Consider the following 21,637-nt stretch of genomic DNA (forward strand, 5'->3'; position numbering starts at 1 on the left):
CGTTGGCTACAACTGCATATGATTACGCACAGCGGTAAATTTCAGGTGAGAAATATGGTTGCTACTAAAGTATCAAGAGTTGCAGAGAAAAAAGGTGCATTGAAATCAAAGACGTCGCCAAGCGCGAAAGGCAGAATAGTCGGGAGAGCAAAAGGTTAGTTAACGACGAGACCAGTGAACCATGCTAAGAGCAGGAGAAATCTCACCATGTGAGGTGTAACGGAATAGCCAGTCTCGGGCAATATCATGTGCCTGGTTCCTGAGGATGACTTTATTTTGTTCCGTCAATTTAAGAGGCTGGGAAACCTCAACTTTGATTGGCATACTGTCCGGGCTCAGGGGCTCGGCAAAGTTCACGACCTCAATCGGTCGAATGTCTTGTCCAAATGCGCAGAGGATCGTCTCGCGCAAGGAAGTAGTATCCCGAAACTTGTCCTCCCAACTGAGATGAATGATCACGTAGTAGGAAAGCATTTTGGTCGATAGGCCAAATTTGACTAGCTGAGAAGTGTGTAGTTGTCAATGTGCGTTTCAGAAAAACTAAGGCTTTGACTTACAGCAGGCGGAATCGGAGGGTAGGGTTCAAGAGTGTCAGGAGCGTGAGCTGGATAGAGGTCAGGACAGCGGCCGAGGACATGACTGGGCTCGGAGGATTTATATAGTTCGACTGCCATTATGTATTATCTGAGATACTTTACTGACTCGTAATCCAACCAGAATAGTTCTTTAGCCAGTAACTATAAATATGCGTAACTGTGATATACCTAATTAGATCACTTGTGAAAGGGACATTGTATTGCCCTGGACTTGTAACCAAACCAAGAACTTAATAAATAAAGGACTTTGTGGAAGCTCACCGCTTTGCGATTTTTTGACGATCAAAGGACTTCAAGATCCCGATAATGTATCTCATACCCGTCAGTCATAGAAAGATTGGATGAGGTAACTCACGAATCAATCTTATAAGAACCTTCACCGGATATTCTACTTGAAAATTATGGCGAGAGTTTTCCTCATGGTATATGTGTACTGTTCTGGAGTTCTACCGGCAGCGGAGGCTAAGTTGGACTATACGTAGAGCCTACATTTCCATGCCCGGGGATTAGCATATGTATTGGGTGAGAGATGTTCATTATGTACCGAAGACATTGAAAGCGGTATCCTTATTGACTTTGATGGTAGAGCTGGATGGGATATCAACCAGCTTCCGCCCTAGTAGGTCTACCTATGACGTGACGCCCACCCCTTCACTGGGCCCAATTACCTTGTCGGGCTATAAAAGCTTCAGCCAACCCCGAGTGAATAGCATCCACGCATTTGACAACAATGAAGATTTCTTATTTCCGGGTTACTCAACTTAACTTCCAATCATATCTCAAGACTAAATCTTAAGTGAACACACAATTTTGGAGGAGTGCATACAATATCCTCTTCGGAACCATTTGAATCCTTGGTTCTGGTAGTTCTTTACGCGTCTAGAGAATAGACATATCCAGCATGTCTAGCTGTAGTCTTGCATCACCCCTGCTGCCGCTCATGCGTTGTTAGCTTTGACCCGCTTTCTCGATGCAATGTCGATCTCCCTGTACTATCTATGGAGCACTTCATCCCGTTTCGTAGGGGTCCAATGCAAGCTCCTCAATGTTGAGCACAAGCAAATCACGAGCACCCTTATCCGAGTAAGGGTGTGAGCAAACGTGAGACAAGCGACGAACTATACGTTGCTACAAGGAATTCAAAGCTATTTAAAGCCTCTTCTGCGCTGTGTCATTGAACACTGTGATTCATCAAGGCACAATAATCGTCTCCTTGACTTTTCAATTTTACGCCGGGCATTCTCAATTTCTTGATCATTCAACAGCAAAATGAAGGTTCACATACTCTTGACATCGCTGACTGCAACCGGTGCTATTGCGAAACTCACGAATCTGAACGAATATCAACCCTTGCCAAAGTTTTACTTTTTTGACTATTCTTCCTTTCGCGTTGGCGGCGTACCTAATTCTAATATACGTCCCTTTCCCTATAGGCCTTGATACTATAATATAAACAAAATTTCTGACCACATTAGACCCCAGCGCGGTCAGAAACAGTGGGTAAATTAGTTTATAGCCACATCGAGCTCTAGTGTGACCATTCTCAACTTTAACGAAGACTTAGGCTGTGATCTCTATGATCGAACCTGAAATTTACATAAATCTATATTTCTTTAATTCTCTCACATACGACCATAGGGTGTGGAGAACAGGGCTTCCCGTCCGCTCAGCCGTACTTAAGCCACACGCCGGCCAGTTAGTAGCATGGTGGGTGACCACATGCGAATCCTGGCTGTTGTATGTTTTTTTTTGCTTCGCCTTTTTATAGCTACTCTTGCTTATCCTCATCTTGATTGCGACTTTGTAATTCCCAGTGTAGTAGGCCTGTCCGGCAAACACACCCATGTACAACGCATTGGCCTGTATCTCTTACCCTGAAACCGTTGCCCTCTTGGCTTCTTTACATAGTCAGACCAGGTGGACGAGTACTACGGTGTGCAAGAGGTGACTTAAGTAACAATCTACCTCTCATACTCTAAGTCAAGGGCCAAAGTAGTGTGTGTAATTGTGGTGCAGAAAACTTCAACGTCAGTAGTATTTAAAGCAAGATTTGGGATACACCTTCGGGACCCACCTCTAGACGGCCTAGCATAGCCGCTCGCCATGTCTGTCCTCTTTTCCTTCTACCCCTACCACTTTCCAGCTCTTGCATTCCTCTCATTTCCACGATGGCCTATACCAAATTCCATCAGCGTCACCCTGATTTCGAAAATACACCGCCTGCTTTCCACGATACGGATAGATCACCTGTGTACGAAGGGCCCTATCAGGGGCTACTCTATTCAATCATCCAGTGCAACGATATATCGGCTCTTTATTTGTACAATGAGCGCCCACACTGTGCTGTCTTCTTACAAACCTACAACGTCGATTATTACAATCCTTTTAGTATTGCTTTGGGATATCGCAGCTATAATACACTGCGTGCACTGATCAAAATTTACCTTTCGGATACATCTCTAACTGAGCCTCTAGAGAATTATCTCAACCGCTTCTCTGTCTACCTTATTCACGAGGCTTGCGCTGCCGCGGATCGGGATCTAGTGCTATAGTTGACAGACTATAACCCACCGCTAGGGACTTTGCATAACCGAAGTTTCTGTGATCGGACGCCTTTGTTCTGCGCGGCCGAGGCGCTAGGAGAAGTAGGGGGCTTATAGTATCAGATAAAGCTAGGCAAAGTGCCGTTGCTAGGCAGAAGGCGCGTAAGTGTCGTGACTATATTGAGGATCTTATTTATTAGATATTTAGTATAGGCTGCTCGGTATCTGAGTCGGATACCTTAGAGAGGAGTTATAGTTACTAGGAACTACAGGGGCCCCTAGACAAATTACTAGTCCTGGAACGCACCGTTCTCGGCGCAGCTATTCCCTATACGAGCTATAAGATAGTTTCTTATCTTATAGTTAACAGAGGGGACGTCCACAGCCGTCAGATATAGTCTAGCTAGTGCTCTAGGATTGATTATAGCGAAGAAGTGGCCCTATTACATATCGTAGCCCTCTTCTGGAATATAGAAGCTATACAGGCACTTACAGATCATCGTAGTGATGTTAAGCTCTCGGATATAGTGTCTATTGTCACGGGTTAGACCCGCTTCTTACTATGTGGCCATGCCACATAGCCTTCCCGCACGTTCCGTTCTGCCACCGCCCTGTCTGCTTACTTCTATTGTTGTTCCGCTTGATCCACTCCGTCTCTTCTCCAAGCTTTTTGTAAACAGCATGTTGGCCTAGTTAGATTGAATCTAAGTCTTGCTTCAGCCCTTCACATCTATAGCCGATAATAAAGGACAACTTCCGCTCTACTAGGCCTTAACCGGTATTATAGATCGACGCGAAGAAAGCGACAATATAGATAAGATTATCTCTCGAATTGTAAGGAGACTTTATAAGTCAGGATAGAGGCCTGTCAATCAGGTAGGAGAAAGGAACCAAGTCAATTGTTCAGAAAGGTCAAAGACTGTTTCTTGAGGAATGTAAAACTCTCCAACATGGATCAATTTATATACAGTCATATCGCTCAAAACAGGAAGGAGATGTATCCTTGGTAGGGGAATAAGAGTGGAGGAAAACACGAGGCTTGTGTAACCTCTACAAGGGCCTTCCTTGCAGGAGTCCGTACACGTACTGGCAGCGAAGCCCCAGTGAACCTCCACCGAAAGCTTGGCGGCTTACCAAGATCCTGGTAGCCTGAGGCACCGGCATTTGTGGATAACCTCATGTCAGGTATATCGTAACACGAATAACGGACAGCGTTAAATTTCTGCTGGACCTAAAGCCCGACCCTGTTAATACGCGAGACTAGCACAGTGCTACAGCCTTCTATTTCGCGGTGTATATACTTTTTCGGCTACGTAGCAATTCCTTAAGCTATTAAGCTCTTCTAGCTGCTAATCCTTCAAAAGATATATTAGATTCCCGCAATAGCCGAAATACAACAGCTCTTAGGGATACTATAAGGCCTTTTACATTTTTTAGCGGTAGCCTAGAACAACTAGCCGCCTTAGTGAAATCCTTTATCACGAATAGGGCTAATACACACTCGTGTGATAACAAGAGTCGCAGTATCCTCTATATACTATACAGTCACTCCTAGCCCTAGTCTATACCCTCTGCCTTTCTAGAATTCCTTCTCGAGACCATTAATATCAACTGGATTGATGCCGATAGCTGCACTACACTGCATTATCTAGTGAAGAATCTGGACTGGGGTAATACTATTCGGCACCTCGTTAGCAGGGGCGCAGATGCCAATACAATCGATAACAAGGGAAAAACCCCCCTTCACGAAGTGATAAAGGGTCAAATGCTTAGAAATCTATATGAAAATGCGGAGGTTAAGCCCCTACCAACAGGTTTTCCAAAAAGAGTACGAGATAAGTTGCTCCAAGTCTTGCTGGATACTAGAGCATCTATAGATCAGACGATCGGTGCTGGTCAGACACTAGGACAGGTATTGGACAGTGTATTAGAAGAGCAAGAAAAACTAATACAGGAGAACGAAACACAACGTGCTAGATAGGGTCGGCATCCGAGAATCGGCCAAGGTCGGGGACGAGTGTTTGCTTATGTTAAGTCTGGTTACTGATTAGAAGTCCTCTGTGGGCATATTCTAGGTTTACTATTGACGTACTTCCTAGACATCAATATGTAGCATTAATTTACAAGGAAACCAATATCTACACCGGGAATGATCCGTACCCAAGTCTAGGTCATTTCGGGCGGGACCCATCTACGCCCACGGAGCCCCAGCAGTAAGTGGGCCCTGACTAACCATAACTAAAGTTTCGCCTCCCACGGGGTGTTTTAACTCCAGCCGGGGTTTGGTCCGCCTCTTTCTTTCTCTTCCATCCTACATTCTACTCCAGAATTCTCAGGTCACAATCTCCCTCGCATCATGGAAGAGCCTGTCGCAACAGTTATACCAGACACAAGGATGCCAGAATCCTTCAATAATGCGCCATTATTTGAAGAAGAAGCTTTTCTCTCCCCAGGGACATTTTCCAGTGCGGATGAATATGCCGCCAACCCGCGATTCCTCGAGTTGCAAGAGGAACTTCGCTGTGTGCTTTTCTCTTCTGTTGCCAGCCTTGATCCTGGTGAATACACTTCACCAGTCCCTTCAGCACCAGTCTCTTCGGAACAATCAGAGGGGCCCACGAAATCGCGACCAACACTAGATTTTACAAGGGTGTCTATTCCTAAAATTCGACTTATCTTCTACCTCAAAAATTGGATTACTGAATGTGCGCCTTATCTCGATAAATTTGACGAGTCGCGTCATTTTGGTGTGCACATTCCGATCCTCGCGCAGCGATCGCCCGCTTTGTTTTACGCTATTCTTGCATTCTCCGCTCGTCAGACGGAGCGAAAGGCTTGTCTCGACAAGGCATATGATAGCTTGGAGCTTTATCAAGAATCGATTAGGCTGCTGGCACCTTTACTCCAGGCGAAAGATCCTGATGTTCTGGTCACAGTATGTATCCTAGCGGTCATGGAGCTGATGTCCGTTAGTCCACGCGACTGGAGGAGACACGTCGAAGGGTGCGCGGCTCTCTTCGACTCGTTTAACGTGAACGGGCTATCCGGAGGTCATCTTTCCGCTACCTTCTGGACCTATGCGCGCATGGAACTCTGCGGCGCCATAATTTCTGGTGGTACCGAGTCTACAGTCCTTCCATTGGAGAAATGGGTCCCTGATCTACCGAAGACGATAAGTCCCAGGGAGAGAGAACTCATGATCCGAGATATGTTCTACCAAGACGGCTGTGCCTCTCCAGATATGCACGCAAACTGGGCCGTGTATCTCTGCGCAAAGACATGTGATCTATCCTGCCGCCAAACTAGATACGTGGAACTGGGCGAGATGGAAGTCGGTGAAATGGTGGAAGATACCCGCCCCTTCGCCGAACAATGGGCCTGCCTTTGGGAAGAGCTACAATTCTGGCTTGAAAAAAGACCTCCGGCCATGCTACCTATTAAAACGACGGGTATCGGGGGCGGTCAAATATTCCCAGAGATCCTCTTCGCTCACTGGGCTGCTATCTCAGGGAACCAACTTTATCATGCTGCTTGCATCATGATGCTGGATATGAAACCCCCTGAGGCCGAGAAGCCTCCGGCCAAGCCACATTACTCGTCTGTGTGGCACGCGCGCCGAGTTTGTGGGATCTCTTTAACGAATCCTCATTCTGGAAATCTGATTAATGCTATCCAACCGCTGTACATTGCGGGGAAACTTCTCAGTCATCACAGTGAGCATGTTGAGGTGGCAAAGCTGTTTAAGATTGTTGAGGAGACGACTGGTTGGGGTGCACTGTGGAGGTTGAAGGATCTTGAGCGGGCGTGGGGCTATGAGCCGGGTGAAATTTTGTCAGCGATTTGAGATACGGAAAGAAATTATGTTTCTAGCGATAAATTGTTAATTCTGGATGTTTTGAAGCTTAGTTCCCTGATCCACGAGGACTAATTTGGCTTGAATACAGGAGACTGTCTTCTTAGTTGCCCTGTAATATACATGTTCCATTCAAAGTTTTTCGCCTGGAGGCAAAATTTACAGTATTTATACAGTCAATGTGCAACGCTTAATTACAAACAAACTCCAGCGGTCCCTGTTCCCAAAGGAATCCTTAGGCAAGATCCGCACAGGTCTTGGGATGCATCAAGGAGTGCTTGATCCGCTCCGTCAGTCTCTTAGCATCAACCTCAAAGACATAGTTGACTTCACGAATGCCACCAGGTGCAAGAGCCTTCTGGTAAACGTGAATGTTACCGTAGTTCGGGCTACCGTAGCTAGTGTCCACGTCAAGGTAAACTGGTAAAGCAAATTTGTTAGATCAATGTCGCTGGCTTGTCTCATAGTACTTCTTACCTGATGTCTGGTTGGTGGCGATCGTGGGATCAACCATCAGGGCCGCAGCTGTCTCGTCCCAGAAGGGGAACGAGAGATCGTAGTACTTAGCGAAAAGCTGAGCGTAGGCATTATCGGCAGTCTTGACTTCATCGACAAACTTCTGAGTAGGGAAAACCTGGTTGGCGACATTGCCGGCAATAGTGATGCTAGGGAAGTCGGCAGTCAAAGCGATCTTGGAAGCCTCAGGGTCGATCATGAGGTTGATCTAAGGAATCAGATATTAGCATGCGCGGTTGAAAACCATCTTCCATCAGAACGAAGCTTACATCGGACTGATAATCGGCCAACATAATGCTACCAGTAGCCTCGAGCATATTCAAATCCACATATCCGCCCATAATCACCAGCTGCTTAGCAAGCGAGGCAAACTCGGGATCCATGCGCACAGCCAATGCGATATTGGTCAAGGCACCAGCAGAGTAAATAGAAACCTGACCCGGGTACTTGTGTACCATCTCAACCATGAAGTTCGCAGCTGAGGTCGAATTGTTAGGCTTTCCCTTGGGGAATCCCTCCTTGAAGGCCTCCTTGACAATACGGTTGGGGTCTCCCGAAGTAGGATCATTGCCTGCGGCTTCAGCAGTCTGATTCTCAGGTGCGAATGCACCCTCCCAGGGCAGTTTGCCGTGAATAGTCTCCCATGCCTGGAAACGCTCGGGGGTGTTGATCAATGGCCAAGTCGCGCCAGGATAGACGGGAATGCAGCTCAAATTGCCGGCCTCCAAAGTAGCGACGGCGTGCAAGGCGACCTGTGGCTGCCAACTATTGGCAGTGTCTAGGGAAATTGGTTAGCGTGTGTGACTAGTGCTTAGACTGGATGAGTACAAATGCTTACCCGAGGCCAAGGCCAGAACATCGATGTCTCCGTCAAGAGCGATCAGATAAGGCACGAATCCGGCCGTATACCAGTCATTGTCCATGATGGCATAGTGCTTTGCAACCGCCCCAGCAGCGAGGGAAAGGACTGGCAAAGAAACGCGCCAATGCATGATGATGAATTTTCCGATTTGTTTGTTTTTTAAGCGTAATGTAGTCAAATTTCGACGAAATCAGCAACGAAAGTCTCAAAAAAAATCCCAACAACACTCTCGATTAATTTCTTCCCCCTCCGTTCTCTCACCCAAACCTTTATACCTACTCTTTACCTGTTGCCTGCCCATCGTCACATCGGCCGCTGCCGATTCTCTCCATAAAATTGAATTCCATGACATCAAATATCCGCACGATCGTTCTCCGCAAACTCCACGAGCGCTCCACGATCTCCCCGCATTGACTTTCCGAAAGAGAGGGACGGTGCCTCTGCTTTCCCAAAGCAGACCATCAGACGACGGGACAATTTGCCATTTTGCAGGAGCTAGTCTTACCACTACGGATTAGACTAGTACAGAATCACCGTCATTGGCTGATTCCCAGAACTCGCCGGCCAGGGTCCGTGGGGATACAACCACCTCTCAGCCAAACGCCGCCCGTTCCGTTAACCACAGGCCCCACTTAGCCCGACCCCTTAGCTAACAGTCGCCCAAAGAAGGCATCATAGCCTCCGTTCAGGGTTCTTTGGGGATTAGCGGGAGTCCTCCGCACTTCGTTTGCCTCCGCGTTTCCTCTTTTTTTCCGGGGCCACGCGATTTTTCTCGGGAGGCCGAGCCCGGGGTAGTGTGTTTAAGTTTTTTTTTTCTTATTTCTTACAGGGCGCGTGGAGTGCAGGAAAAACACATATAACATGCATCGTCGCCCCGCTGGGTTCTAACAGATTGATTGACGATCAGATCATTCTTGAGAATTCATCACTTCTTCTGTGCGAAGAACCATCTCGTCTTGTCTCTTTGTTCAGGCAGTTGCTTGTTCTCGGGCCGAACTTTTATTTGCACAATGGCCGACCGAACTTCAGTGGATGTGGAGGAGACTCCGCGTCTTCAGATCGCAAAGAAGTCGATGTGGCAGTCGATTTTTGATAATCCCAAGGTTCTCTTTATCGCATTCTTCGCCTCGTACGTTTCTCTCATTATGCCGACTATGTCCTCGGGACGATTCCGTCGGGCAATTTTCTTTTCTCGGATGCTAACATTAAATCCAGTCTTGGCGGTTTCGAATATGGCTATCAACAGGGTGTTCTCGGACAAAGTCTTGTCATGACACGCTTCACAGAGAACTTCCCGACCGTTGTGGCATCATCGACCGCTACCGGTTGGTTGACCTCAATTCTCCAAGTCGGAGGTATCATCGGTTCTCTTTCCGCCGGTGTTCTTGGCGAAATTATTTCCCGCAAGTACACCATGTTCATCGCCTGTTGCTGGGTGATTCTGGGATCCTATCTCTACGTCGGTGCCACGGTTGGTAACCCCGCTTGCTTGTACGCTGGACGATTCTTCACCGGTCTTGGTGTTGGTCTTTTCAGTGGTGTCGGTCCCCTCTACAACGCCGAACTTGCCGCTCCCGAGATGCGCGGTCTGCTTGTCTCCTTCTACCAGCTCGCCACTATCCTCGGTATCATGATCTCTTTCTGGGTCGGCTACGGGAGCAACTACATCGGTGGAACTGGTGCGGGCCAGTCTGATCTCGCCTGGCGTCTGCCTTCTATTATCCAGGGTATCCCGGCTGCTTGCCTGGCTTGCGGTATTTGGTTCATGCCTTTCTCTCCCCGATGGCTGGTCAAACAGGGCCGTGATGAGGAGGCTCAGACTACCCTTGCTTGGCTGCGCAAGTTGCCCCTGGAACACGAGCTTGTGCAGGTCGAGTACTTGGAGATCAAGGCTGAGGCTGTCTTTGAAGAGCGTGCCTTTGCCAAGTCGGCACCTAAGCTGGCTGAGCGTGAGCGCCAGAGTGTTTTCATGAACCAGATTGCGCAGTATGCCAACTGTGTCCGTTCTATGGACAACTTCAAGCGTGTCGCTACTGCTTGGTTGATCATGTTCTTCCAGCAGTGGAGTGGTATTGATGCTAGTAAGTTTTGTGGGTTTCGAGAATTCAGTTTCAATCGCTAACCCGGATGCAGTCATCTACTATGCCTCGAATGTTTTCCAGTCTCTTGGTCTGACTGGTGGTACTATTGCTCTCCTGGCCACTGGTGTCACCGGTGTTGTGTTCCTCATTTCGACCATCCCCGCCATGGTAAGTTGACTCTCGAGACGACTCTTCTGCGATTACACTGCTAACGGTTCCTCCTATAGTTGATCATTGACAAGGTTGGCCGCAAGCCTATGCTCATTGTCGGATCCATCGTCATGTTCTGCAGCATGGTTATTGTCGGAGTCATTGTCGCCAAGTTCCAGCACGACTGGCCCGGCCACGTCGCCGCCGGTTGGACCGCCGTCGGTATGTGACATTCCCGAATTTTGATTGAAAAACACCTCTAACATTTCCTTCTAGCTCTCATCTGGCTGTACATTGCTGGCTTCGGAGCTACCTGGGGTCCTTGCTCGTGGACTCTCGTTTCCGAGATCTTTCCTCTGTCCATCCGTGCCAAGGGTGCCTCGATTGGTGCTTCCAGCAACTGGGTCAACAACTTCGCCATTGCTTTCTTCGTGCCTCCCATGCTGCAATCCTGGCAGTGGGGAACTTATATCTTCTTTGCCGTTTTCCTTTTCGTTGGCATTCTTTGGGTGTGGTTCTTCCTGCCTGAGACTAAGAATGCCTCCCTGGAGGAGATGGACAAGGTGTTCGGCAGCAAGAAGGGTCAGGAGGATGCTGAGCTTCTCCGGGAGGCCCAGCGTGATGTTGGACTGACTGCCTTTGTTGAGAGACTGGGCTCGGCTACTGGACGTGATGCGGAGAAGAAAGAGGGCTCGGATTACATCGAGTCCTTGTGAAAGAGTGTCATGCTTGGCATGGCGCTCACAAATACTTAGTTTTGTGATGGATTTAGATGATGACTCAATCATGTTTTAATGTAGTATTATGATGAATACAGATAGTAATTCATGCAAACTCTAGTGTATCAACAATAGTGTATCAACAACGTAATTGATAGAACTTTGCCTAAGTTGCATCATGTCACATGACAATACCTGTCGTTTGAAGAAAGTATGCACGTGTAACAAGATCCACCACCTGCTCCTGCAGATTCAAATTCCATCGCATCAAACAGCCCTATTCGTATAATATACAGAGAATCAAGCATCGACAGTCGATCGAGGCTTGACCTCGGGTGGCGTCCGACCTCGACCACAGCAGCACGATGATGCGGGAAAGAAAAAAAAACCAACCCGAAGCGGAGCCAACCGCATCATCTGATCGAATCGGCCTGCCCTTTTCGGCCCGCCCCACTTCCCCGGCTGGATGGACTCGCCTTTGCACGTTTTTGACGGCGCCCTCCGCAGAGGATCTGAGCACTGTTCGGGGGGTATGGAGGCTACAGATCGCCCGTTTGGCTTCTTCCACTTCCCCCGTCTGGGGTCATGCGCGCTATAGTCCAACACAATGCCTCGGAAACCCACGCCGGCGGGCAAGCAGAGGGTGAGGACGGGCTGTCTGACCTGCCGGAAGAGACGACGAAAATGCGATGAGCAGAAGCCGCGATGTGCCAACTGTGAGGTGAAAGGCTTCACTTGTAAGTACGGTGCTGATTTGGCGTTTGTGCCGCCTCGGTCGGGGGAGGCTGGTGGTGGGGCGAGACAGGTGTATGGCACCATCACGGTGAGTGCAATGGTCTTGCACGATGTTGATTTCGATGAGTGCAATGCTGATTTGGGGGATATAGTTTGTGGATGACTCGCCGGCTGTACATACAGCTGCAAAGGAGAAGTCTCAACAGCCCAGCGAAGGCGCGTCGGAGCTACAAGCCAGCGACTTCGAGAAATCAGAGATTTCAAATCCCGTAGATGCAACTGTATATCACAATCCACCCGAAACTCGCACTACTCTGGACTTGAACGACATTCTCACCTCAAACACGCCAGTCGAGTTGCATCAAAGACCATCATCATTCCAACACGCGTCGACTTCTCTTCGCCAAACCCATGGGGCGTTCAACCAGGGGGTTAACCATTCACTTCTTGCTCAGATATCATCTCGGTCGACGACATTACTGAGCAGCAACCATGAAACAGACCTACTGCGACATTTTCGCTACCACATTGGTCCTTGGATTGATGTCGGAGACCCCGACTGCGCCCTAGGGATCCAAGTACTTCTGCTCTCTCGAACGAACAGGCCCTTGCAGGCAGCTATACTCGCCTTGTCTGCGAGTCAAAGGCCACTTATTGCAGTTCCTTCGCATATGGAGGACCTCGATAGCAGCCTCCGCTTTCGAGGAGAGGCAGAAGACAGTCTTGACCTAGAAACAGAATCCATTGGGCATGCTGGACGCGCACTCCTGCTCCTCCAAGATCTTCTACAGTCAGGGCTGCAAGATTGGAGAAATCTCCTTTCACCACATACCGAACCACTTGGTTTCTTGGTGCACCCAGCTGCCTTGGAAGAGGAGCTAGGCGAAGGAATATTCTGGCTTCATTTCAGACTCGACCTGGCATCTTCAATCCTCGCAGCCAAACAGCCTCTCATTCCCTTCCGCTCGTATATCAACCGTGACGGCTCACCGATCCAAACACCCCTCCCTCCCCTCCAACCCCGCTCCATCAACCAAGTATACAAGCATGCGCTATCTCTGCTCGGCCACTGTCTGTCTCTCATCTATGGCGGCCCTGACGCATCACTTCCTCAACCCGGTTCTCCCTCACAGTTCGCTGCATTCCCTGCCCTGCAACAGTCTCACTTCTTATCTCAATGGACCTTTCTCTGGAGCGACTGCCAGAAATGGTACAACGAACGCCCGGTCGACGCACAACAGATTGTGGATATACGCGGCGGCGAAGCAGATCAAATCGATCCAGACCATGACTCGGCATTGCCGATCTTGATCTACACAACACCAATGGCGCTGGTCGCCAATGCTGTATATCACATCACTTCGCTTCTACTCTTGGGGCACAAGCCTCGACTTCTGAAATCATTACCGGGGCCACGATGCTTTACGTCGCATATCTGGCACGCACAATCCATCGCCGGAATTGCAGCCAGCAATGAGTCGCCCGAGCAGTGGGATCCTGTTCTCGTTGCGAGCCTCTTGCTGATTGCACGGGATATGACCCACCAGTCACAACAAGCCGTATTGATGGGAATATTCCGGAAAATTACGGCTACTACGGGAATCAAATTGGATCGCGAGACAGAAGCGCTTCAATCTGTGTGGAAGATTGCACGATTCGATGAGGATTCAGATGAGATGGATATGTAATGTCATTTCTATCATGTATATTCCGTGACGCCAGTTCCTTTTATCTGTATAATAAGTTTCTCAATAATCTGTGCTTCCACCTTTCTTCTACTCAATATCATATGCAAATGGGATGCTCTGCATTGCGCCTCGTGCGGCGACGCATTTCGCAGCCGCAGCATTAGCGGTCTTCACGGCGCTTTCAATCTCGCTGTCGAATGCCTCCAGAGGTTCACCCTTGGCGAGGAATCGTGCCAAGGCTGTCGAGAAGTATCCAACAAATGTATCTCCCGCTGCCGTGGTATCAACCACCTTGGGAACTCGCACTCCTGGCACAGCACCACAACGGCCACTGCGAGTCGAGTAATAAACACCCTTCGCGCCCAACGTAATCAAAACAATCTGGACACCAGCAGTCTCATGGAACCGCGGTGCGAGCTCCTCAGGCTGAAGATCATCCAGCTCAGTCGGCTGAGTCGAGTCAGAGACCGGCAAACCAGCAATCGACCTCGACATCTGCACAGCCTCCGTCTCATTCATAATAAGCACAGAAGTATGCTTCAATGCATCCAACTCAATCCCCTCAGGATAAACAGGTGCCGGATTAAACACAACATGCACCCGCTCCTCCCCAGAAACACCACCATTAAAATACTCCAACAACCCTAGCGTCGTCTCCCTCGGAATCTCACCCTGCAACACAACAACCCCCGGCCTCACCACCTGCGTCTCAACAACATCCACAAGTGCCCCAGCATCCGCCATCATCCCCATATGATTCGCACCAGGAACAACAAGAATCCGATTCTCGCCTCCCGCACCGTCCTCAACGATAATCGTCGCCGAGCCCGTCTGTGCCTGCTCCGATTCCTCGATATTCGCCGTGCTCACGCCTGATTTTTCCAGCGCGGGCTTGAGGAGAGTCGAGTAATAGACATCGTTTGCGCCGACGGCTCCGATCATGCTGACGGTTACATCTTGGGTTGCGGGGGCTGTGAAGGAGGCCCGGCCGCAGGCTGTTGCTTGGTTTCCGCCTTTGCCACCAGCTGTGACAGTTAAGGAGGTTGCTGTGAGGGTTTCGCCTGCGCCGGGGCAGCGGGGGGTGGATGTTACGAAGTCGATGTTTAGAGAGCCGATGACGCTGATGTGTGGTTGGGAGGGCATTGTGCTTTTGATGCCCATTTTGGTGATAGTATCTTGTACGTTGGTCTCGTGAGAGGTGGGTTGATTGCCGGAATATATCGGGGTAGAATGTTCAAAAACGTAAATAATGGGAAAGTTGGAAAATGAAAAAGCCGATCTAGGCCCGGCGAGTCCTATAAGTAATATTCCCCAGTCTTTTCTGTGCCATTTTTTTTCTTCGTTATCGTAAATCATGTTGAGGTATTCACTGAGAAACACTTGCCAAAGAGGCGCGCATAGGCTACGCACTTACAAAAGTGGTTAGTCTCCCGGCTAATCACCGAATTAGGCTTAGCTCATCGCATCTCGGGTTCCCGATCGGAATGTCCTCGGCTTCGACTGGAACGGGTTGCGGGGGGTTTGGCGATGATCTCGGGCTATGGGAGGGATTTTATGGGGTAATTGAATGTCAAGACTGAAACTCGGTGGCCAGACGGCGCCGTTGGCCCGTTGCACGTGGTTTCATGCAACTGGCCAGTCCAGGGTCAATTGCGCTAACCGGATTGAGACAAGATATGTCCTTGGATTTGTATACAAGTCACATGGCTTTGGGAGATGAGGATTGTGTACAGATCATTCTGAGATTTAGTCTCGAGCCACTGATTACTTCCCCTGACTTGACTGTAGGATTATTGTTGATATCGATATGACAATTGACATAGTTGCCGACTGGTATGGCAGGTAATGCCTCAAAATACTTGCCAGCTCAGGTTGGCAAAGACGTCGATGTCGCTTTCATCAGAAGTGTTTTCTCTTTAAGCCAAAGAGAATTCTCATTTTGCTTTAATGGGACCGTTTGCTGGTGCCACAGGGATTGGACTCTGATTGTCTGTAAGTGGCCGTGATGAAAAGAGGGCAAGTGAGAGAAAGGCACTCCTCTCCTCCACGATCCAACTTCAACTTCTCATCCCCCAACTTTCCCCCTTCTCGTCTCTCTTTCATCCAAAACCATCTCTTCTCTCCTCATTTCATCTCTCTTACATCCACAGTCATCTCTCCCTTCCGTGTTTCATCCCAAAGTTCATCCCAACTCGTTTCCTCTCTCCTTATTTTATCTCAACTTTCATCCAACGTCAGCTCAAACCCTGCGAAAATGTCTGAACCCAACCGGAAAAAACCATATTCCTCCTCCTCCTCAGTAATCTTCACATACTCATCTGGATCCGATTCATCAAGCGTTGTTGGATCCTCACCCTCATCCGCCAGCTCCTGCATCTCGACATTGAGGAGGCGATGGCTACCAGAAAGGGGAAGCAGCCCAGGCTGGGCCCTAGTGATCTCGAGGTGGCTCTTGAGGAATGGGATCGCCAACTCATTAACCAGGAAGATCTAGAGAAGGATTTCGCGATGGCATGTAGCCTCGACCGCGCTGTACGGGACGATGGAGCGACCATTACGTTGTTCCAACAGGAGGAAGCGAGGGCACACGCCGATCGCCAGTTGGCAATGCGTATTGCTCGCATGGGCGGAAGAACGGAAAATACAGCCCCTACGCCTTTCGGTGCTGAAAAGATTTACCACATGAATGCAGGTCTGCCATCCCCAAGTTATAGCGCATCACGAAAGCGAGCCCCCTCAAAGAGTCCCGAGGCCTCTGGTGAAGCCAAACCACTCAAGTCTTCCCAAGAGCACGAAGCCAAAGCGCCAAGCAAAGCACACTTGGAAAAGCGCATGAAGCCCGAAATTCCCGAATCCTCCAAGATGGCCAAGCCTCCGCAGGGTGTCCCCGTCTCTGAATGCGCTTGTGTGTCATGCAATGACATCAAAGAGTCCATCGACATAACCAAGGCACCATGTCTCCATAATTACTGCACTGTTTGCCTCGTCCAACTCGTCGAGCTCGCGATTCGCGACGAGTCATTCTTTCCCCCGCGATGCTGCAGACAGACTCTCCCTCTGTCTATCATCAGTGCCCTGATCGGCCCGGATCTGACTCGAAAATACGAGGAAAAGAGCATCGAACTCGCAGATCCGTCAAGGACCTACTGCTCGAATCAAAATTGCTCGGCCTACATCCTCCCAGATCGAGTCTGCGGCTACATCGGTACCTGTGGCAAGTGTGGGAAGACAACTTGCACAATCTGCAAGCAGGCGTCGCATAAGGGAAAATGCCGAACAGCCGAAGATGTTGTTCTCGATGTTGCTACTGCGCAGAAGTGGCAACGATGTCGATGCGGCCACGTTGTTGAACTTAACACTGGTTGCAACCATATCACGTACGTATAACCTCTAACCCAGATCATTCTTTTAAATCGGTGATACTAACATAGTGATGATTCCCTAGTTGCCGCTGCGGATATGATTTCTGCTATATCTGCGCCAAAAAGTGGAAGACCTGTGAATGTGCAACCTGGGACGAGAATCGCCTCATCGATCGAGCCTACCAAGTCGCAGCTCGCCGACATGCTCTACCAAACCAGCAAGCCGTACAGCAAGCGGCGGAGGGCATGCGTGATGGCCGAGTCTGCGATCATCCCGACAGATGGCCTTCCATGAAAGGACAATTTGAATGTGAGGTTTGCAATAGAGTGATGGAATACTACATCCTCGAATGCCCCGACTGCAGATTGCGGGCTTGTGTGAGATGCCGACGGAACCGTCTTTGATTCTTCGATCTTCAACGAGAGAGGATCGACGTGGACGGGTGAGGTTGATGTGCGCGTGATGTTGTGGAGTGAATGTGATGCCCGGGTTTACATGTATTTCTAGGAGAGGTGGATGGGCCTGAGACACAGGAGTATCTGATCTTATCATATGTAGTTTTATCAATATCTAACTTACTGTCATTTATTTATCTCATTAGTAGATCGTGTGTCATGGACCCACGAAGTTGAGCTTCTCCCATGTTATGAGGCTACTCGATGGCCACACGCATACCAGTGAATGCTCTAAGGCCTGTTTGAATTTTATTCAAGATAGAAATTAAGGATATCTCCTAACCCAACGAAACCCTCAAACTCCACCGCAGTGCAAGCCCAAATACCAGTTCTCTCAAACTCCATAAAGACAGCAGGAAATCCGAAACCCCCACTCAGCTCACTTCATGTGAACATAAAACAAATACCGCTGCCGAATTTGAGCAACATCATAAACGATGTACTCATTGTACTGCAAATAAACGCGGTCATCATCCTCCCTCTTCACCGATCCCACGCCCACATCCGGAATCTGCACGCCCTTCAGATTCTCATTAACAACACCAGCATCCTTCCATCCACCGGGAATGGAAATACCCTTCCCCAGTGTCGCAATTTTCCCCTCCGCTTTCGCATTCTCACCAGCCAAGTAATCGCTATCAGCGAGTTCGAACATGGGATCACCTAGTTCGGCGTCACACAGCAATAACAGACCCTGGTTGGCGCTGTTGTAGGAGCAGCAGTAGTTGGCGGATTTGCTGGATGTGTCGGCGAGGTAGACGCCCTTGCCGAACATGTAGCCGTTTACGGGGGCTTCGGGGGGTGCGATGCGGAGACCTTGGCTGAGGATGCCGCCGAAGTTTGTGCTGCGGGAGCCGTGCCAGAGGAGGCGGCGGTTGCTGGTTGAGAGGGTTGCGAAGGGGGAGTTTGTGAAGCGGTCTGTTTCGCCTTTGCGTTCGATGCGGAAGATATCGATTACCTTGTACTCCAGATGGTGGGTAGCGCCGCGAGAGTTGTTTAGGTAGTCGGACAACTCGCTGAACTCGGTTGATTTGGGGTCCACTTTGAAATGGTTAGTTCGAGGGTTTGTGATATCAAGCGATGCTGTACTCACGGCGTGTCATCTCCTCCATGCCCAGACTCTGGAACTGGCGATCCAGCTGGTGGATTTCATCTGCCTGCTTCGAGTCCTTCAGGATCTCGTTGGCGACATCCATGTCCGTCAAGGCTTCCAGAAGCTCAACCTCCTTCCGGATCATGGCATCGTTGACCAAAATCGGGGGCCGGTTACGGCCGAAGACGTGCGGGATCAAGGTGAAATAGCGATTGCTTAGGCTCTCCTGAGCAGGTCCAAGGCTCGTGCCGTACCGGGTAGTTGCGAGAGACGAATCAACTAGCAGTTCCGCTAGCTCCTTAAGCACGGAGAAACCAGCCTTCAGTGTTCTCTCGCTCAGTTTTCCTAGTGGCAGCTTCTTGGCATCGTAAGACATAGATGCCAAAGCGGAGTTCATGTGTTGTTGGTTGAAGATGAACGACATCAGGTCCTGGATGGGCTTCTCCAGCTTGCTTTCGACTGGGGGCCTCTCTTCGGTAGGCTCTTTCTTAACAGCCTTCTTCTCGTTCTCCTTCTCTTCCTCTTCGTCGTCTTCTTCGTAGTTTCGCTCGAGGAAGGTGTACTTTCCGTTTCTGGGAGTATCGAGACGGTTCTTCCAGGCAAGGCCACTCTTGTCTTTGAACTTCTTTTCGAAATGTTTCTGGGCCACTTCCAGAGTACCATCGCCAAGGCACGCAGACTGGCCGTTTTCACCGACACGTCCCCAGCGAGTCCAAGTCACGAAGTTCTTGGCATCCGCCGTAGTGAGGATCTGAATGCGGTAAAACTTGTTGTTGTTGGCAGTAGAGTTGGTCTGGTTCAGAGTGGCGTCCCAAATCATGCCTGATTTGGCAATGTAGACCTGAGGGTCTTTGGCGTAGTGTTAGTCTTACAGTATTGATTGCAAGGGCATAGCTTTGGTCACTTACTCTGGAAGTCGGGTCTCTCGTAGATGAAATTCTCATCCACAGGGATACTCATGGTCTTGGAGGAAGCCTTTTGAGAGTTTTTCTGCTTCTTGGTAGGCTTGGCGTCGGCTTCATCATCTTCATCTTTATCTTCATCCTTGATAGCTCGCTTCTTGGCGGTCTTTGCCGCTCCTGCAGACTTCGCATCGGACTTGGCGGCCTTCTTGGCAGGCTTTTGGTCATCTCCATTGGCATCTTGACTGGCAGCATCATCGGCAGTCTTGTCAGCGGCCTTGGCAGCGGCCTTTCGAGTAGTCCTCTTCCCATTTTGCTTAGTATCAGCCGCTGCATCATCACCATCAGCTGCATCAGCGGCTTCGCCCGCATCCAGGAGATAGGCGTTTTCAGCGACCTTCTTCTCATAGGCAACCACTTCTTCCAGCCAGGAAATTGACACGATCTTGCAAGTAGCCGATTTAACAGCAGCTTGGTCTGTAGTTATGTTGTCAACATCAAATGCCCCACAAGACTAACATGAGAATCGGCTGGCTACTCCTCACATTTGGTACCCTTCTTTTCCACATCCTTCTGAGTCGTGATCAGATGGGTACACTGATCAGTAACCGAAGAGCTAAACAAGGCACCTTGTTCCTCCACAAGAACCTTGATATCGGCTGTAAGGAGAAAAACAAAACACGGGTCAGCCTCATCTCCACATCCGCGTGGGGTCGGACTCGGGTCAATTTCCCCAGGGTCCGCGATCAACTGTCTTACCCTGCTTGTAGCCAGGAAACGTGCCACTGATGGCAATGACCATATTTTTCATTGGTTTCGGCGCCATCGTGGCTGAGGTCAAACGACCAGCGATCAGGAGTTTGAGAGAGTGAGATCAGGAAAAAGGGGAAAGTGCCGAGGGAATACGAGGTGTGGTGAGGACTGGAGTAGCGCGTTGAGAGAAAACAAGAAACTCCAACGCTATGCACCAAAGTCCCGGACCGGACTGAGTCAATGGGAGGAAGAAAAGAAGAGCGAGGATACACGAATTTGAGAGAAAGAAGACGAGAATCCGGGCTGGGCTGGGAGGGCTTTTAAGGGTCGAGTATGAGACTGGGACTGGTGTTGTGCGCCTGAGAGATCAGGCCCTCAGGGGGCTGCTGCCTGGCCGCTTGTCAGGCAACACCCGCCAAGTGGGGACTCAACCCAAGCCAAATGCAAACGAAACAGACCTATTTGTTACTCTGCTGGGTTTCGTTGGTGGGAGAGTGCAGGCATCAGCTCATGTGGGGCAATTTGAAGCTATGAATGAGCCATGGACTTGAATTGAGTCTTGAAGAAGGTGAAGTCACTCGAAGGCTCAATGCTCATACAAATTACAGACTGACGAAGTGAGAAATATAACTACTAAAGCAATTGTAAGCTTGCCCCAAGTACTTTTCAATCGTTGATCTGCAGCAATTACATGGCCTACCAGTAACGTCGCCAAATGATTGTCCCTTGCAGGTCAAAGTCATTAGCCTTACCAGGTCCTTAGTAGAGACCAAGAGCAATAGATGAAACCACAACCGGATCTCAGATTTTGTACGGTACTTAGTCAACCATAGATCATAGTCAAGAAGCATTCTACCAAACTAACAGCTCAAGATCCAAGGAAAAAAGAGATCACTGATCTCATAAGATTCAATTCATGAAACGAAACCAGAAAAAATCGAAAACGTTCTGCAGAAGAGACGCCCGGCGCAGATAACAGCAGAATGATAAGACCAAGGAACTTGTAACCATGTGCGTAGCCCTAGGGGCAGATAGAAAAGAAAATGAATGATGAAAAATAATCGTAGAAGAAAGAAATGGCAGAATGCGCATCCAATGCAAAGACGAAAACAAGAAAGGAAAAAGAGAAGATAAAAGGACGCTATACATGAAAAACACATCCAAGAAATGGTGGCAGTCCAAGAAGAATCAAATTGACAAAAGAATCCTCCAAGCGTGAAATGGTGCAGATCGAATTATGTATTAGCTGCAGGGATGGCGATCAGATTGAGACGAGAATGACAAACTCGAAAGGCGATGCGAGGCGAGGCGTGCATATGTAGAAAAAA

At 49.2% G+C, this 21,637-nt stretch overlaps 9 protein-coding genes across 9 annotated transcripts; 5 read left to right on the plus strand and 4 right to left on the minus strand.

Annotated features, from left to right (window-relative positions):
- Nucleotides 1–159: 159 nt before the first annotated feature.
- On the minus strand, nt 160–474 carry N7473_012648 (uncharacterized protein; the record flags this gene model as incomplete). The annotated part of the gene is made up of 1 exon (XM_057158587.1): nt 160–474. One exon carries the CDS (start codon nt 472–474, stop codon nt 160–162), a length of 315 nt encoding a protein of 104 aa, XP_057002541.1.
- Nucleotides 475–2,764: 2,290 nt separating this feature from the next.
- On the plus strand, nt 2,765–3,148 carry N7473_012649 (uncharacterized protein; the record flags this gene model as incomplete). Its single annotated transcript, XM_057158588.1, has 1 exon — nt 2,765–3,148. One exon carries the CDS (start codon nt 2,765–2,767, stop codon nt 3,146–3,148), a length of 384 nt encoding a protein of 127 aa, XP_057002542.1.
- Nucleotides 3,149–5,495: 2,347 nt separating this feature from the next.
- Nucleotides 5,496–6,983, plus strand: N7473_012650 (putative C6 transcription factor; the record flags this gene model as incomplete). Its single annotated transcript, XM_057158589.1, has 1 exon — nt 5,496–6,983. One exon carries the CDS (start codon nt 5,496–5,498, stop codon nt 6,981–6,983), a length of 1,488 nt encoding a protein of 495 aa, XP_057002543.1.
- Nucleotides 6,984–7,227: 244 nt separating this feature from the next.
- Nucleotides 7,228–8,500, minus strand: N7473_012651 (uncharacterized protein; the record flags this gene model as incomplete). The annotated part of the gene is made up of 4 exons (XM_057158590.1): nt 7,228–7,412; nt 7,470–7,716; nt 7,778–8,286; nt 8,347–8,500. The coding sequence occupies 4 exons, from the start codon at nt 8,498–8,500 to the stop codon at nt 7,228–7,230; spliced, it is 1,095 nt and encodes a 364-aa protein (XP_057002544.1).
- An 880-nt stretch (nt 8,501–9,380) lies between these two features.
- Nucleotides 9,381–11,317, plus strand: N7473_012652 (sugar porter family MFS transporter; the record flags this gene model as incomplete). Its single annotated transcript, XM_057158591.1, has 5 exons — nt 9,381–9,499; nt 9,586–10,451; nt 10,504–10,619; nt 10,679–10,823; nt 10,878–11,317. The coding sequence occupies 5 exons, from the start codon at nt 9,381–9,383 to the stop codon at nt 11,315–11,317; spliced, it is 1,686 nt and encodes a 561-aa protein (XP_057002545.1).
- A 610-nt stretch (nt 11,318–11,927) lies between these two features.
- Nucleotides 11,928–13,743, plus strand: N7473_012653 (uncharacterized protein; the record flags this gene model as incomplete). Its single annotated transcript, XM_057158592.1, has 2 exons — nt 11,928–12,143; nt 12,208–13,743. The coding sequence occupies 2 exons, from the start codon at nt 11,928–11,930 to the stop codon at nt 13,741–13,743; spliced, it is 1,752 nt and encodes a 583-aa protein (XP_057002546.1).
- An 87-nt stretch (nt 13,744–13,830) lies between these two features.
- N7473_012654 (ribokinase) lies at nt 13,831–14,904 on the minus strand (the record flags this gene model as incomplete). Its single annotated transcript, XM_057158593.1, has 1 exon — nt 13,831–14,904. One exon carries the CDS (start codon nt 14,902–14,904, stop codon nt 13,831–13,833), a length of 1,074 nt encoding a protein of 357 aa, XP_057002547.1.
- A 1,140-nt stretch (nt 14,905–16,044) lies between these two features.
- On the plus strand, nt 16,045–17,510 carry N7473_012655 (BRcat and Rcat domain-containing protein; the record flags this gene model as incomplete). Its single annotated transcript, XM_057158594.1, has 2 exons — nt 16,045–17,120; nt 17,189–17,510. Coding segments are annotated over 2 exons (1,398 nt in total), but the record flags the coding sequence as incomplete, so codon positions are not given.
- Nucleotides 17,511–17,940: 430 nt separating this feature from the next.
- N7473_012656 (uncharacterized protein) lies at nt 17,941–20,382 on the minus strand (the record flags this gene model as incomplete). Its single annotated transcript, XM_057158595.1, has 5 exons — nt 17,941–18,602; nt 18,655–19,503; nt 19,563–20,033; nt 20,102–20,215; nt 20,316–20,382. 5 exons carry the CDS (start codon nt 20,380–20,382, stop codon nt 17,941–17,943), a joined length of 2,163 nt encoding a protein of 720 aa, XP_057002549.1.
- Nucleotides 20,383–21,637: the final 1,255 nt, after the last annotated feature.

The sequence above is a fragment of the Penicillium subrubescens genome (assembly GCF_028828155.1).
Source record: "Penicillium subrubescens strain IBT 31985 chromosome Unknown utg000011l_segment0_segment0, whole genome shotgun sequence".
In the NCBI taxonomy this organism is placed as follows: Eukaryota; Fungi; Ascomycota; class Eurotiomycetes; order Eurotiales; family Aspergillaceae; genus Penicillium; species Penicillium subrubescens.